Source organism: Artemia sp. Qi Xiang Cuo, chromosome 13 (genome assembly GCF_049724085.1).
Source record: "Artemia sp. Qi Xiang Cuo chromosome 13, ASM4972408v1, whole genome shotgun sequence".
Classification (NCBI taxonomy): domain Eukaryota; kingdom Metazoa; phylum Arthropoda; class Branchiopoda; order Anostraca; family Artemiidae; genus Artemia; species Artemia sp. Qi Xiang Cuo.
This window is the reverse complement of record NC_142806.1, coordinates 63,161,179-63,177,485: the sequence shown is the minus strand read 5'-3', so window position 1 is coordinate 63,177,485 and position 16,307 is coordinate 63,161,179. Positions and strand designations below refer to the sequence as shown.

At 33.6% G+C, this 16,307-nt stretch overlaps 1 protein-coding gene across 1 annotated transcript in view; it reads left to right on the top strand.

Moving 5' to 3' along the window:
• LOC148945533 (ATP-dependent translocase ABCB1-like) overlaps positions 1-16,307 on the top strand; it is a 49,451-nt gene that overhangs the window by 12,390 nt on the left and 20,754 nt on the right. Inside the window, exon 3 of the mRNA XM_089099074.1 lies at positions 9,209-9,313. Within this exon, the coding sequence (XP_088955200.1) occupies positions 9,209-9,313 (105 nt within the window). The remainder of the gene's footprint in view (positions 1-9,208; positions 9,314-16,307) is intronic.

The following is a 16,307-nucleotide window of genomic DNA, read 5'->3' as shown; positions in this document are numbered from 1 at the left end:
ATCTTCCACTTCAGTTCTTTATTTCACAAAGACATAAAGAAATTTAAAGTTCAATTCCAAATTTTTCGGTGGAAGATAGAAAAAGTAATACCATACTTGTGAATATTTTCGCGGAAGAAAAAAAGTTCTAATTCAATTTAAAATTTTCGCAACGAAGTGAATAACAGTTCAAGTTCTCTTCGGAATTTTACAAAAGATAAAAATTCAATTCTAAGTTCTCCTGAGAAAATAAAATCTTACACTTCCGTTCTTTATTTCACAAAGACATAAAAAAATTTAAAGTTCCATTCCAATTTATACGGTGGAAGATAGAAAAGTACTAGCATGCTTGTTAATATTTTCAAGGAAGATAAAAAGTTCTAGGTCTATTTAAAATTTTCTCAACGAAGTGAGGGAAAGTTCAAGTTCTCTTTTGAAGTTTACCTACGAACACACTTCAATGCTAATTTCTCCCGAGAACTCAAAAATCTTCCGCTTCAGTTCTTTATTTCACAAAGACATAAAGAAATTTAAAGTTCAATTCTAATTTTTCGCTTGAAGATAGAAAAAGTAATATCATACTTGTGAATATTTTCACGGAAGATAAAAAGTTCTAGTTCAATTTAAAATTTTGTCAACGAAGTCAAGGAAAGTTCAAGTTCTCTTCTGAACTTTACCAAAGAACACACTTCAATTCTAATTTCTCCAAAGAAAATAAAAATCTTCCACTTCAGTTTTAAGTTCCCCAAAGAAATAAAAGAAATTTAAAGTTCGCGCGCGTACGTAGGCTAACCTAGCCTAACCTAACTTAACCTAACCTAACTTAATCTAACCTAACCTAACCTAATCATACACCTAACTTTTTGCCTGTCTCTAACCTAACCTAACTTACCAAATTTAAGTTTTTCATCTCTTTGCAAAAAATCGGAACTTAATTTAAGAAAATTAGAATTTAAGTGGAACTTTTTATCTTAACTGGAAAATAATCCAAATCATTGTATAACTTTTTCTATCTTCTACAGAAAAGTTTAGAACTGAAATTTAAGTTTGTATGTCTTTGAGAAATTTTGAACTAAAGTGGAAGGTTTTTTAATTTTCATGGGTAAAATTCAGAACTTAGCTAAATATTTTCTCATCTTTAATAAAAATCAGAATTGACCATGAACATTCTACGGTTCTTAGAGAAAACCCTGAATTAAAGTAGAGTTCCTTATCTTCAGGTTGAATATTCACATTCAATTTATAAATTATTATATATTATATGAAAAATTTAGAACAGAACTTGAAATTTTTTATTTATTTTAGAAAAATCAGAAACAAATTTAATAAAAATTATAAATAAAGTGAAACTTTGATATTCATAGAAAATAATAACATTCATAGTATTACTTTTTGTATCTTCCACCGAAATATTTGGAACAGAACTTTAAATTTCTTTATTTCTTTGGTGAACTTAAAATTGAAGTGGAAGCTTTTTATTTTCTTTGGAGAAATTAGAAATGAAGTCTGCTCATTGGAAAGGCTCATAAGAGAACTTGAACTTTCCTTGACTTCGTTGAGAAAATTTTAAATTGAACTAGAACTTTCGATCTTCCATGAAAATATTCACAAATTTGATTTTACTCTTTCTATATTCCAGCGAACAATTTAGAATTGAACTTTAAATTTCCTTATGTCTTTGTGAAATAAAGAACTGAAGCGGAAGATTTTTGATTTCTCTGGAGAAATTAGCATTGAAGTGTGTTCTTTGGTAAACTTCAGAAGAGAACTTGAACTTTTCTTCACTTCGTTGAGAAAATTTTAAATTGAACTAGAACTTTTTATCTTCCGTGAAAATATTCACAAGTATTGTAGTACTTTTCTATCTTCCACCGAAAAATTTGGAATTGAACTTTAAATTGCTTTATGTCTTTGTGAAATAAAGAACGGAAGTGTAAGATTTTATTTTCTCAGGAGAAATTAGAAATGAATTGTGTTCTTTTGTGAAAGTCCGAAGAGAACTAGAATTGTTCTTCACTTTTTTGCTAAAATTATAAATTTAGTTATAACTTTGATTCTTCCGGGAAAATATTTACAATCTTGGTATTGCGTTTTCTCTCTTCAATAGAAAAATTTGGAATTGAACCTAAGATTTATTTATGTCCTTGTGAAATAAATAACTTAAGTGGAAGATTTTTATTTTCTTTGATTAAAATAGAATTGAATTGTGTTCTGTGGTAAAATTCAGAAGAGAACTTGAACTTTTTTATCTTCCATGAAAATATTCACAAGTATGGTATTACTTTTTCTATCTTCCGCCGAAAAATTTAGAATTGAACTTTAAATTTCTTTATGTCATCGTGAAATAAAGAACTTAAGTGGAAGATTTTTATTTTCTCTGGTGAAATTAGAATTGTATTGTGTTCTGTAGTAAAATTCAGTAGAGAACTTGAACTTTTCTTCACTTCGTTGAGGACATTGTAAATTGAACTAGAACTTTTTATCTTCCGGGAAAATATTCACAAGTATGGTATTACTTTTTCCATCTTCCACCGAAAAATTTAGAATTGAACTTTAAATTTCTTTTTGTCTTTGTGAAATTAAGAACTTAAGTGGAAGATTTTTGTTTTCTCTGGTGAAATTGGAATTGAAGTTTGTACTTTTGTAAAGTTCAGAAGAGAACTTGAACTTTTTTTTATTTCGTTGAGAAAATTTTAAATTGGACAAGAACATTTCATCTTCCTGAAAAATATTCACAAGTTTGGTATTACTTTTTATATCTTCCACCGAAAAATTAGAATTGAACTTTAAATTTCTTTATGTGATCGTTGAATAAGGAACTGAAATGTAAGATTTTTGTTTCCTCTGGAGAAATTAGAATTGGAGCATGTTTTTGAGTAAAGTTCAGAAGAGATCAAAAACTTTTTTTCACTTTGTTGAGAAAATTTGGAACATTTTTTTAAATTTTTTCATCCCCTTTAGAAAAATCTGAACCGAAGTGGAAAATTTTAATATTTTTTGAAAAAAAGAATTGATTAAAAACTAATTTCTTTTTCATTGAGAAAGTGGGTGAAAAAGATAAGTACTTCAAGTTGCAAAATGGGTTTAGGAGGGAGATTAAGAAAGTAAGTTGCTCTGAAATGGTCTTTGAAAAGTATTTCTTAGTGTTGAGGTAACCAAAATGTTTTAAACTAACGTTTATTATTAAAAAAATAAATACTTCAAGTAGTAAATTTGTTTTATGAAGGACATTAATAAGGTATATTGCTCTGAATGGGTATTTAAAAGTGATTATTTGGGTTCTTGTAAAAAGAAAGCTATCTGATATTGTTGTGGTTAAAAATATAAGTACTTCTAATTTGAAAACGGGTTTATGAGAGACATAAAGAAATTAACATTCTCTGAAATGGTATTTTAAAAGAATTTATTGGTGTTGATGTATACAAAAATCTATAAATTATATATGAGGTTTAAAAAGATAATTACCCCAAGCTGAAAAATTGGTATTTGAGGGATCCTGTGTATTTTACTCGCGCCGAATGGTACTTTGAAAAGTATTTCTTGGTGTTTAAGTAATCAACAAACTTTATTGTATATTTGTGGATATCAGAGATAAGTACCTCAAGTTGAAAAATGGGTTTTGGAGGAATCTAAATTAAATTGCATGTTCTGGAATGGTATTTGAAAAGTATTTATTTGTGTTGAGGTATCCAAAAAGCTGTAAAGTATAGTTTTGGGTGAAATAGATAAGTAATACAAGTTGGAAAAGGTGTTTAGGAGGGACATTAATACATTAAATTGCTCTGAAAGGTTCATTGAAAAGTATTTCTTGGTGTTGAGGAAACCAAAATGTTGTAAACTACAGTTGTGAGTGATAAAGATAAGTACTTCAAGTTTCAAAATGGGCTTAGGAGGAACATCAAGAAAGTAACTTGCTTTGAAATGGTCTTTGAATAGTATTACTTCCTGTTTATGTATCCAAAAAGCTGTATAGTTGTGTGTGAAAAAGATAAGTACTTAAAGTTGCAAAATGGTATTAGGAGGTACATTAAGAAAGTAAATTGCTCTGAAATGGTCTTTGAAAGGTAATTCTTAGAGTTGAAGCATACAAAAAGATGTAAAGTAAAGTTGGGAGATAAATAGATAAGTACTTCAAGTTGGAATATTGGTGTATGAGTGACATTAACAAAGTAACTTGCTATGAAATTGTCTTTGAAATGTATTTCTATGTGTTCTATAAATTAGAAAGCTGTAATGTCTAGTGGTGGATGAAAAAGATCAGTAATAAAAGTTTCAACATGTGAGTAGGAGGTACCGTCCGAAAGTAACGTTCTCTGAAATAGCATTTTAAAGGTATTTCTTGGTGTTGAGGAATCCAAAAAGCTGTGAAGTATACTTGTGTCTGAAAATATAAGTACTTCAAGTTGGACAATGGGCTTAGGATGAATAATAAGAAAGTAACTTGCTCTGAAATTGTCTTTGAAAAGTATTTATTTGTGTTGAGAAACTCAAAAAGATGTAAATTATTTTTTTGGGTTAAAAATATTATTAATTAAAGTTGTGAAATCTGTTTAGGAGTTACATTAATAAATTAACTTTCTCTGAAATAGTCTTTCAAAGGTATTTATTTGTGTTGAGTTATCAAAAAAGATGTATGGTATAGTTGTGAGTGAAAAAGATAGGTACTTGAAGTTGCAAAATGGGTTTACGAGGGACATTAAGAAAGTAACTTGATCTGAAATGGTCTTTGAAATGTATTTCTTGGTGTTGAGGTATCCAAAAAGCTGTAAAGTATAGTTGTGGGTGAAAAAGATAAGTACTTCAAGTTGGAAAATGGGTTTAGGAGTGACATTAAGAAAGTAACTTGGTCTGAAATAGTCTTGGAAAGGTATTTCTTGGTGTTGAGGTACCCAAAAAGCTGTAAAGTAAAAAGCTGTAAAGTATAGTTGTGAGTGAAAAAGATATGTACTTCAAGTTGCAAAATGGGTTTAGGAGGGACATTAAGAAAGTAACTTGCTTTGAAATGGTCTTTGAAAAGTATTTCTTGGTGTTGAGGTATCCAAAAAGCTGTAAAGTATAGTTGTGAGTGAAAAAGAAAAGTACTTCAAGTTGCAATATTGACTGAGGAGTAACATTAAGAAATCTTCGTGCTCTAAAATGCAGTTTGATATATATTTCCTTGTTTTGAGATATCCAAAAAACTGTAAACTCTAGTCTTTGGTATAAATGGTCAGTGATTCTATTGTTCCAATCTAGGGTTTTGGATCCGTAGGAAAGTAGATATATCTCAAATGGTCTTTGAAAGGTATTTCTTTGTGTTGAGGTATCCAAAAAGCTGTAAAGTATAGTTGTGGGTGAAAAAGATAAGTCCTTCAAGTTGCAAAATGGTTTTAGGATGAACATTAAGAAAGTAACTTGCTTTGAAATGGTCTTTGAAAGGTATGTCTTGGTGTTGAGGTATCCAAAAATCTGTAAAGTATAGTTGTGGGTGAAAAAGATAAGTACTTCAAGTTGGAAAATGGGTTTAGGAGGGACATTAAGAAAGTAACATGCTCTGAAATGCCCTTTGAAAAGTATTTCTTGGTGTTGGGACACTCTAAAAGCTGTAAAGTATAGTTGAGTTTGAAAAAGATAAGTATTTCAAATTTGAAAATGGGTTTAGGAGGGACATTAAGAAAGTAACCTGCTCTGAAATGGTCTTTGAAAAGTATTTCTTGGTGTTGAGGTATTCAAAATCTGTAAATTATAGTTGTTGGTTAAAAATATAAGTACTTGATGTTGGAAAATGGGTTTAGGAGGGAAATTAAGAAAGTAATTTGCTCTAAAATGGTCTTTGAAAGGTATTTCTTAATGCTGAGTTAACAAAAAATCTGTAAAGTATAGTTCTGAGTGAAAGATATTAGTTCTTCAAGTTGCAAAATGGTTTTAGGAGGGACATTCACTATGAAACTTGCTTTGAAATGATCTGTTAAAAGTATTTCTTTGTGTTGGGAAACTCAAAAAGCTGTAAAGTATAGTTGTGGATGAAAAAGATAAGTACTTCAAGTTGGAAAATGGGTTTAGGAGGGACATTAAGAAAGGAACTTGCTCTGAAATGGTCTTTGAAAAGTATATCTTAGTGTTGAGCTAACCCAAAAGCTGTAAAGTACAGTTGAGAGTGAAAAATATAAGTGATTCAGATTACAAACTTTGCTTATGAGGGAGATTAAGAAAGTAGCTTGTTGCGAATTGGTGCTTGAAAAGTATTTCTTGGTTTTGAGGTATCCAAAAAGCTGTAAAGTATCGTTGTGAGTGAAAAAAGATAAGTACTTCAAGTTGGAAAATGGGTTTAGTATGGACATTCAGAAAGTAACTTGCTCTGAAATGGTCTTGTAAATGTATTTCTTGGTTTTGAGGTAAACGAAAAGCTGTAAAGGATAGTTGTGGGTGAAAAATATTAGTAATTCAAGTTGGAAAATGGGTTTAGGAGGTACATTAAGAAAGTAACTTGCTCTGAATGGTTTTTTAAAAGTATTTCTTTGTGTTGAGGTATCCAAAAAGCTGTATGATCTGGTTGTGGTGAAAAAGATAATTACTTCAAGTTGGAAAATGTGTTTAGGTGGAAATTTAATGAAGTAAATTGCTCAGAAATGGTATTTTCAAAATATTTCTTAATGATGAAGCATAATAACAACTGTAAGGTATATATTTGGGTAAAAATTATCAGAACTCCAAGTTGGAAAATTGTGTTAGTAGAGACATTAAGAAAGTAACTTGCTTGTCTTAGTCGATTACGTCATTCTATGTCCCATAAATGAATTCCCGTCATGACCTTCTGATAGGGTTCTACTGATTATGTAATCAATTTCTCAGAAATCCATTTTCCTAGTCGATTACGTCATTCTAAGCCCATGTATGGACTCCCGTCATGACATTCTGATTGTGTTCTTCTGTTGTTTTTATAAATATATCCTAAATACATTTTCCTAGTCGATTACGTCATTCTAAGCCCACGTATGGACCCCTGTCACGACCTTCTGATAGGGTTCTACTGATTATGTAATCAATTTCTCAGAAATCCATTTTCCTAGTCGATTACGTCATTCTATGCCCATAAATGAATTCCCGTCATGACCTTCTGATAGGGTTCTACCGATTATGTAATCAATTTATCAGAAATCCATTTGTCATAGTCGATTACGTATTTCTATGCCCATTTATGTACTCCCGTCATGACCTTCTGATAGGGTTCTACTGATTATGTAATCAATTTCTCAGAAATCCATTTTCCTAGTCGATTACGTCATTCTATGCCCATGTATGGACTCCCGTCATGACCTTCTGATAGGGTTCTACTGATTATGTAATCAATTTCTCAGAAATCCATTTTCCTAGTCGATTACGTCATTCTATGCCCATAAATGAATTCCCGTCATGACCTTCTGATAGGGTTCTACTGATTTATGTAATCAATTTCTCATAAATCCAATTGTCTTAGTCGATTACGTCATTCTATGCCCATAAATGAATTCCCGTCATGACCTTCTGATAGGGTTCTACCGATTATGTAATCTAGTTTTCAGAATTTTATTTGTCCTAGTTGATTAATTCATTATATGACATTAACTGTAGAAAAGAAAAGAGATACTTATAGGGATCTACATATTATTTAAACAATTTCACTGAAATCAAATTGTCCTAGTTGATTACGTCATTCTATGCCCATAAATGGATTCCCGTCACGAGCTCCTTATAGGGTTCTACCGATTATGTAATCAATTTCTCAGGAATTCTCTCCCTTCGATTACGCAATCAATATATCTCTTCCCCACCTTCCCCTTAGAAACAACAGTTAATTCCCCTTTCGTGAATCAATAATTCCCCTTAGAAACAACAAATTAATTCCCCTTTCTTGAATCAATAATTCCCCTTAGAAACAACAAATTAATTCCCCTTTCGTGACATATCAATCAATCTTGACATCACCTGTCAAACATTATTAAACTTCGCCTGGAAACAATTTGATTAATGATTGACAGTACCTGTCAGACATTATTAAACTTTGCCCGGAAACAATTTGATTAATGACGGGTTTCCTATTTCTGGAAACTCATAACATTTGCATCGAGCATGCCAAAAACACACCTGGAGAAAGAGGTCATTGACCCCATTAACCACGTGTTCTCCCTAGGAACTCTATGCCCATATATGGTGTGGGTACGGGACTGGCACCCCCCCCTTATACTTTTGAGCAAAATTTTTTTCAGCTTTTTTTTTTTAGCCAGATAAGGATAATAAAAAAGGAAGGCGCTCTATCGCTCTCAAATATTTGACCAAAAATGGGAAATTCCGTAAACCTTGTCAAGCCAAGTGGCAAAACCACTTGCCACACTCAAATTTTGAATATGGGTTTTACAGGTTTTATGTTTCCTAAGTTTTATTTTAGGGTTTATTTTGACATACTGTATTAAATGATTTTGTAGAAGAATCCACTACTGAAATTGTTAATGTTTCTTCCTTAAACTGCATTAACCTGACATTCCCCCCCCCCTTAAACTGCATTTTGTAACAATGGCTTGTAGATCTCTGAACCTTCGATCCTATAGAAAAACAGCGATATTCCAAATCAATTTGTGGTGAAATCAGAATTTTTCCTTGAATTTTTAGTTTTTTTTTACTTAGCGATTCTCTGAAATAAAAAAATGGTAAAGTCAAGCTTTTCGGTGTTTTCACCTCCCTCTTTAAAAAATGCTAATATTATATCTACAGTACCAATTAAAAGACAATAACACAATGTAAACAATACGTCTTTTTCTTCATCGAAAGCGTTTGGACAATCATTTTCATTAAATGCCAATGATTGAATCTCAATTACTATATACAATGAGCAATTTTTGCATCTACTGCTACAACCACAAACACAAAGGATCTTTTGATTAGTATTGCTTTGTAGCCAGTGGAGTCTCTTCAACTTATTTTGGAGGGACATTAAATTATATTTTACAGACATACAACTACATTTTTGGCAATAAAAAGCTAGCTCCTCCTGTCAATTTTTTAGCTCGGTATGTTTCAGAGGTCACGGTACCATACTTTGATCGTCAGCTCAGGTTTTCACCCCTTACAAGTTGGTCACTACCTTCACTCCTTTCCTTCCTATCATCAAATTTTTTACACTCCATCCATCCTAAAATTGAGCGCAATGATTGTTTATGATTCAATCTTTAGCTAAAATGGCAACAATTCAATTTCAATTAATTTTTTATTTCAGAGTCTAAGTTTTACGGACATAGAAGTCGCAAGGCAGGAGACGATTACATATTCCCTGTTATTTTTGCTTGTCGGAATTTTTGCAGGAATCGCTAGTTTTTTTCAGGTAAGCTAAAATGAAGCTCTATTCCTTATCAGTACTTAATTTATTTCTCTGGCTGCACTGTCTTTCCAATTGTAAATAAAATGAACATACAAAAATATATAATAACCAATTAAATTTTATAATTAAATAATCAACCATCATTTTGGGTTTCTGATTCTGGAATCCTAATCGAAGGAAAAGGCGTGATATATTGCACAAAAATTTCAGGTTCAAAATTTTGTTTATATTTAGTGTTTTCACCTTTTTGTGCTATTTTCCTTTTATGTTACATTCATTTGCTCTAGTTAATTTTAATTTTCATAAGGTTAAAAAAAGACTTCCGGGCCTGAATCCAAGATATTCAGTTTTATTTATTTAGTCAATTCAATTTCTCAATTAAAAGCTTTTTCTGTTATTGTATATTTCTATGTTTTCATCGTTCATGCCAGTATTTAAATTATAACATTCGACTTGAAAATCAACAAAACTTTCAAGTTTGCCATAAGGATGTAACCCTCGAATCTCTGATAGCGTCTCGAAACTATCAAGTTCACAACACCCAAACTGACCTCGTTAATATAAAACCTTGATCAGTTTGTTGTCAGGCTATGAAATTATTGGCTTAAATCCACTAAAGATACATTTCCTACAGCTCACCTTCGCAGTTGGTAAGAAACTAAGTACTGATGACCAATAGTTGTATGTGAAACTAGAGAATAACATAAAGAAAGAAAACGATCAAAAACGGGGTTTTAAAGGCCAAACTAAAATACTGAAGAAAAACACACAAAGTGAATATTTCGAGAGAATAACCACCTCTCTCCTTCAGCGTGAACAAAAAACTATAATCAAGGAAAATTTCGAAGAAAAAAAAATAAACGCGGAAAGTCAACAAAACCAATGAAAAAAACAACTAAAAAATTAAAACATAAAAAAATGCAGTAAAATTCAAAAATTATAAGAATTTAAATCAAACACCTAACAACCATAAAGTGAGTCATTTGCCAATTTCCGCGATTTAAACAAAATCCAAAAAATTCTGAACTGCCATCGACGGATACTAACGAACAAATGAGATATAAAATAAAAAATTCATTCACTCAAACAAAGAACCAGCAATTGAAGAAGGTGGTGAACCAGGTCACCTGGTTTCTGATTTTTTCTTCAGTATTTTCCTTGATTATATTGTTTTATTCACGCTGAAGAAGAGAGGCGGCTGTTCTCTCAAAATATTCGCTTCAAGTGTTTCTTCAGCATTTTCGTTTGGCCTTTTAAAACCTCACTTTTGTTCGTTTTCTTTCTTTATGTTATGGCAGGCCAATGTGTTTGAAGAAATTATCTTTAAACTAGAGCATACTTAAATTCTCCCAGCTAAGTCAATGAATTTTAAACAGTAGGCTATACGAAAACGTTGTTCTATCCTACTTTCTAGGGCCATAAGGAGATAAAGTTGTGGACGGTTAGGACCCCCTCTGTGGATGAAGAATGACAGTTACCGAAGATCGTCCTTTTCGGCTAACCATCTAAAGCAAAACGGAAAGCTTGTCGTCTCCAAAGGGGGGGGGGGAGGATGGCGGAAGGAAAGATGTAAGGAAAATGGGAATTTTATGGGAGGGCATAAAGAGGGAGACTTTGAAGAGATTGGGATGGAGGAGGGGCGCTCTTCGGGGCCAATAGTCCCGCGTCACTTTTGCATTTAAGAACGAAAAGAAGAAAAGTCCAATATTTTACTTTGCCAAAGATGAGGTTATGGAATTGAAAATAAGTGGAAATTTTGAAGTATGTTTTTACTGACATTATAAGAAAAAGAGAGTACCGACTCTGCTCATATAATAATATAGCAGTTGTGCAGGTGACAACAACTTTAAGCTTATCATATCATCACAGGCCATCTAAAAATGAGGGATGGCGGAAGTTGTAAGAAAAAACTTAAGGGAGATTGGACTTCATGGTAGGGTATAAGGACGGGGATGGATTTGGAAAACTGAAAACATATCAAAAAGCATACATGCTAGGATTGGTAAATAGGTTTCTCTAAGATGGAGTCTTAACAGAATAGTCATGGAGAAACTAGACTTAGCTGTAACCTTCCATCATCTCCTTTACTTAGACAAATAGATTCATTATTAGCCGAACAAGGCCATACAACACAGTATTCGGTAATTAAAATCACAATATAGTAAGATAAATCTACTCTCCCCTTCTGAAAAAACAACAACAACAACAACAAAAACACACCTAAATTACTCTTCCTTTCCCTACCACATCAGTAACGTCCATACAATTCTGTTAAATGTTTTTCTCACTATAAGCCTAAGAAGGTTTAAACCTATCAGCACTAACGGATTGGTTTATAGAATTTGTGTGATCAAAATTGCGTTCAGCTTACTACAAATCTTTAAAGTCCTGGCTCAGATACTCATAACAAGGGTGTCACCCTCACATCCTGCAGTCTCTGAGCATTCATAAATCAGTTGATGTCATGCCATCCTGTGAAAAGAAGTACCCAGAAAAGGGCAGTGAAATTGCTTTCCAAAGTTTAGCCTCCATAGTTGCTGTACGAGCTTCTATGAAGAAGTTTCTGTATTCTGTTTCGTAAGAAGTTTTTATGTATTTGATTTTATTGTATCCTTTTTTTCTTTTTATACAATCCAAGTCTTGGCGTTTAATAGAAGTGGCAAGAATAAACTTATTGTTATTATTAATTAAAAAAATGTTTTCCACAAAATAAGTTTTTCAAAGAAAAGTAAAGAACTCCATTAAACAAAAAAATTAGCAAAAATAAAATCAAATAATCTACCAAGCGTGAAACTAAACCACAAATCAGCATCGACAAATAAATGAAACCCAAAAACGAACAGAAATTACAATAAATAACCGAGTCAAACTAAAAAAGGGGAGAAATTAACATAAGTTGGGCGCAAACCCCCATGCCTTCCCAAAGCGAGAACAAAATTTGCACTTTACTGAAAAAAATTTTTTTTTTTACTTTTATAACTTTAATAAATCAAATAATTTTAACATTTTGATTACTAAATATAAGTATATGTATATTAAACTGACAATGCACAGTCATTTGTATTTTTTGTGAAGTGCAAATTTTGTTCTGGCCTTGCGAAGGCATAGGAGTTTTGCGCCCAACTTATGTTAATTTCTGCTCGTTTTGAGTTTGACTAGGTTATTTATTGTAATTTCTGTTCGTTTTGGGTTTCATTTATTTACCGATGCTGATTTGTGGTACGGTAGTTTCACGCTTGATAGATTATTTAATTTTATTTTTGCTAATTTTTTTTTTTTAATGGAGTTTTACTTTTCTTTGAAAAGCTTATTTTGTGGAAAAAGTTTTTTTTAATTAATTTCTGTTCGTTTTATATTTAAATAGTCTGTTAAGGAAAAAAGAAAATAATACTTTAAATCTTTTTGTTTTTTCAAGACTTTATAGTTTGGCCTGCTATTTGTGTGATGGAGAAAAATTTTCAGCAATTTTTAAGAATATAATTCCTTTTAAAAATCTTGACACAAATAGTAGTGTTTTATTTAGTTTCATACCTCCTCTAGTTGACCTGAAATGGAAAACTTGATACCATTCGCAAAAAATCTGTTTACTTTCTTTGATAGCTTGGATACACTTACGCTATTTTGATTTGGTTAAATTTTAAGAGCAGAAGTAGCCCCGAAAGTTTGAACATAATACCCTCAGTCGTTCTTGGGATACTGCTGAGATGCCTTATTAGGAATCAGCATTAACACAGTGCATTTTGGTTTAATCTTAAGGCGACATCTCGTTTTTTAAAATAATGTGCAAATAGAAGGGTGGGCGTGGGAGGGTAGAAGTGGAAGGGGGATTAGTTACCCTCTAATCACTTTCGACTGTTTAAAAGGGCATCAGCCCTTACTATTTTCAATCGAATGAGCTCTTTTTGAAGTTCCCACGACAACTCCTTCGATACAAAGTGCACTGGTCTAAAAAACAACAACAACAAAAAATATCACCAATCACTTTCGACTATTAAAAAAGGTACTAGCCCTTTCAATTTCAAATCGAATGAGCCCTTTTTCATGTTTCAACGACAAGATTTCAATAAAAACCTTTATATGCACCCAGGGCATAGCTTATAACCCTTGCCCTGAGGGTTGTGGGGGAGTGTCCTCCTTAAAAAACATATTTCCTATCTGGAAATCAACTACGCTGAGCAAAATGGCTATCTCAAAATTTTTATTGTATGTGTTTGGGGGAATGATGGGTGTGGGAGGGGAGGGGGACTATTTGCCCTCCAATCCCTTTCGACTATTAAAAAGGGCACTAGCCCTTTGAATTTCCAATCGACTGAGCTTTTTTTTAAAGTTTCTACGAAAACGCCTTCTATAAAAACCTTCTATGCCCTCAGGGCATAACTTAAAACCCTTGTCCTGAGGGCTGTGGGGGAGTATCCTCCTCAAAAACATATTTTCTATCTGGAAGTCAACTACGCTGAACAAAATGGCTAAACCAAAAATTTTGATTGGATGTGTTTGGGGGTATGGTGGGCTCGGGGGGGGGGCTAGTTGACCTCCAATCACTTTCGACTATTAAAAAGGGCATTATCCCTTTGAATTTCCATTCGAATGAGTCTTTTTTGAAGTTTCTACGACAAAGCCTTCTATAAAAACCTTATATACCCCCAGAATATAACTTATAATCCTTGCCCCGAGGGTTTTGGGAGAGTTTCCTCCTCAAAAATATATTTCTATCCGGAAATCTACTACGCTGAACAAAATATTATCTCAAATTTTTGATTGGATGTGTTTGAAGGAATGATGGGCGTGGGCGGGCTAGTTGCCCTCCAATCACTTTCGACTATTAAAAAGGGCACTAGCCATTAGAATTTCCCATCGAATGAACATTTTTGAAGTTTCTACGACGACGCCTTCTTTAAAAATCTTATATGCCCCCAGGGCATAACTTAAAGCCCTTGGCCTGAGGGCTGTGGGGGAGTTTCCTCCTCAAAAACATATTTTCTGTCTGGAAATCAATTACGTTGAACAAAATGGCTATTTCAAAATTTTTATTGGATGTGTTTGGGGTAATGATGGGCGTGGGGGGGCTATTTGCCCTCCGATCACTTTCGACTATTAAAAAGGGCACTAGCCCTTTGAATTTCCAATCGAATGAGTATTTTTTGAAGTTTCTACGACAATATCTTCTATAAAAGCCTTATATGCCCTCACTGCATAACTTAAAACCCTTGTCCTGAGGGTTGTGGGGGAGTACCTCCTCAAAACATATTTTCTATCTGGATATCAACTACGCTAAACAAAATTGGCTATCTCAAAATTTTGATTGGATGTGTTTGGGGGAATGAAGGGCGTATGGGGGGCTAGTTGCCCTCCATTCACTTTCGACTAGTTAAAAAGGGCACTCCAGTCGAATCAAATTTTTTGAAGTTTCTGCGACAACGCCTTTTCGCAACGCCTTAAAAACCTTGCCCTAAGGGCTTTGAGGGAGTGTCCTCCTCAAAAACATATTTTGTCTCTGAAAATCAACTACGTTGAACAAAATGGCTATCTCAAAATTTTGATTGGATATATTCGGGGAAATGATGGGCGTGGGGGGCGCTAGTTCCCCTCCAATCTCTTTCGACTATTAAAAAGGGTACTAGCCCTTCGAATTTCCAATCGAATGAGCCTGTTTTGAAGTTTTTACGGCAACGCCTTCTATAAAAACCTTATATACCCCCAGGGCATAACTTAAAACCCTTACCCTGTGGGTGGTGGGGCTGTAGGTGGTCCTCCTCAAAAAAGTATTTTCTATCTACAAATCAACTACGCTGAACAAAATGGCTATCTCAAAATTTTGATTGGATTTGTTTGGGTAAATGATGGGTGTGGGGGGGAGGGCTAGTTGCCCTCCAATCAATTTCGACTATTAAAAAGGGCACTAGCCCTTTGAAATTTCAATCGAATGATCCTTTTTTGAAGTTAACTTAAAGCCCTTGCCCTGAGGGTTGTGGGGAGTGTCCTCCTCAAAAACATATTTTCTATCTGGAAATCAACTACGCTGAGCAAAATGGCTATCTTAAATTTTTGATTGGATGTGTTTGGGGAAGGATGGGCGTGGAGGGGGCTAGTTGCCCTCCAATCACTTTCGACTATTAAAAAAGGTACTAGCGCTTTGAATTTCCAATCGAATGAGCATTTATTGAAGTTTCTACGACAATACCTTCTATAAAAACCTTATATTCCCCCAGGGCATAACTTAACACCCTTGCCCTGAGGGTTTTGGGGGAGTGTCCTCCTCAAAAACATATTTTCTATTTGGAAATCAACTACGCTGAACAAAATGGCTATCTCAAAATTCTAATTGGATGTATTTTGGGGAATGATGGGCGTGGGGGGGGGGGCTAGTTACCCTTCAATCACTTTTGACTATGAAAAATGGTACTAGCCCTTCGAATTTCCAATCGAATGAGCCTGTTTTGAAGTTTCTACGACAACACCTTCTATATACCTTATATTCTCCCAGAGCATAACTTAAAACCCTTGCCCTGAGGGTTTTGGGGGAGAGTCCTCTTCACAAACATATTTTCTATCTGGAAGTCAACTACGCCGAACAAAATAGCTATCTCAATATTTTATTGGATGAATTTGGGGGACTGAGGGGCGGAGGGGTGGCTAGTTGCCCTCCAATCACTTTCGACTTTTAAAAAGGGCACTAGAACTCTCAATTTCCAATCGAAGGAGCCCCTTTTGAAGTTTCTACGACGACCCCTTCCATATGAGGTGTCCTGCTCTAAAGAAAAAAAACATAATTCATAGTACATTGTGCCAACATCGTTCTTTTATACCCTCAGGGCATAACTTAAAACCCTTGCCTCGACGGTTGTGGGGGAGTGTCCTCCTCAACAACATATTTTCTATCTGGAAATCAACTACGCTGAAGAAAATGGCTATTCCAAAGTTTTCATTGGATGTATCTGGGGGAATGATGGGCGTGGGGGGTGCTAGCCCTCCAATCACTTTCGACTATTAAAAAGGG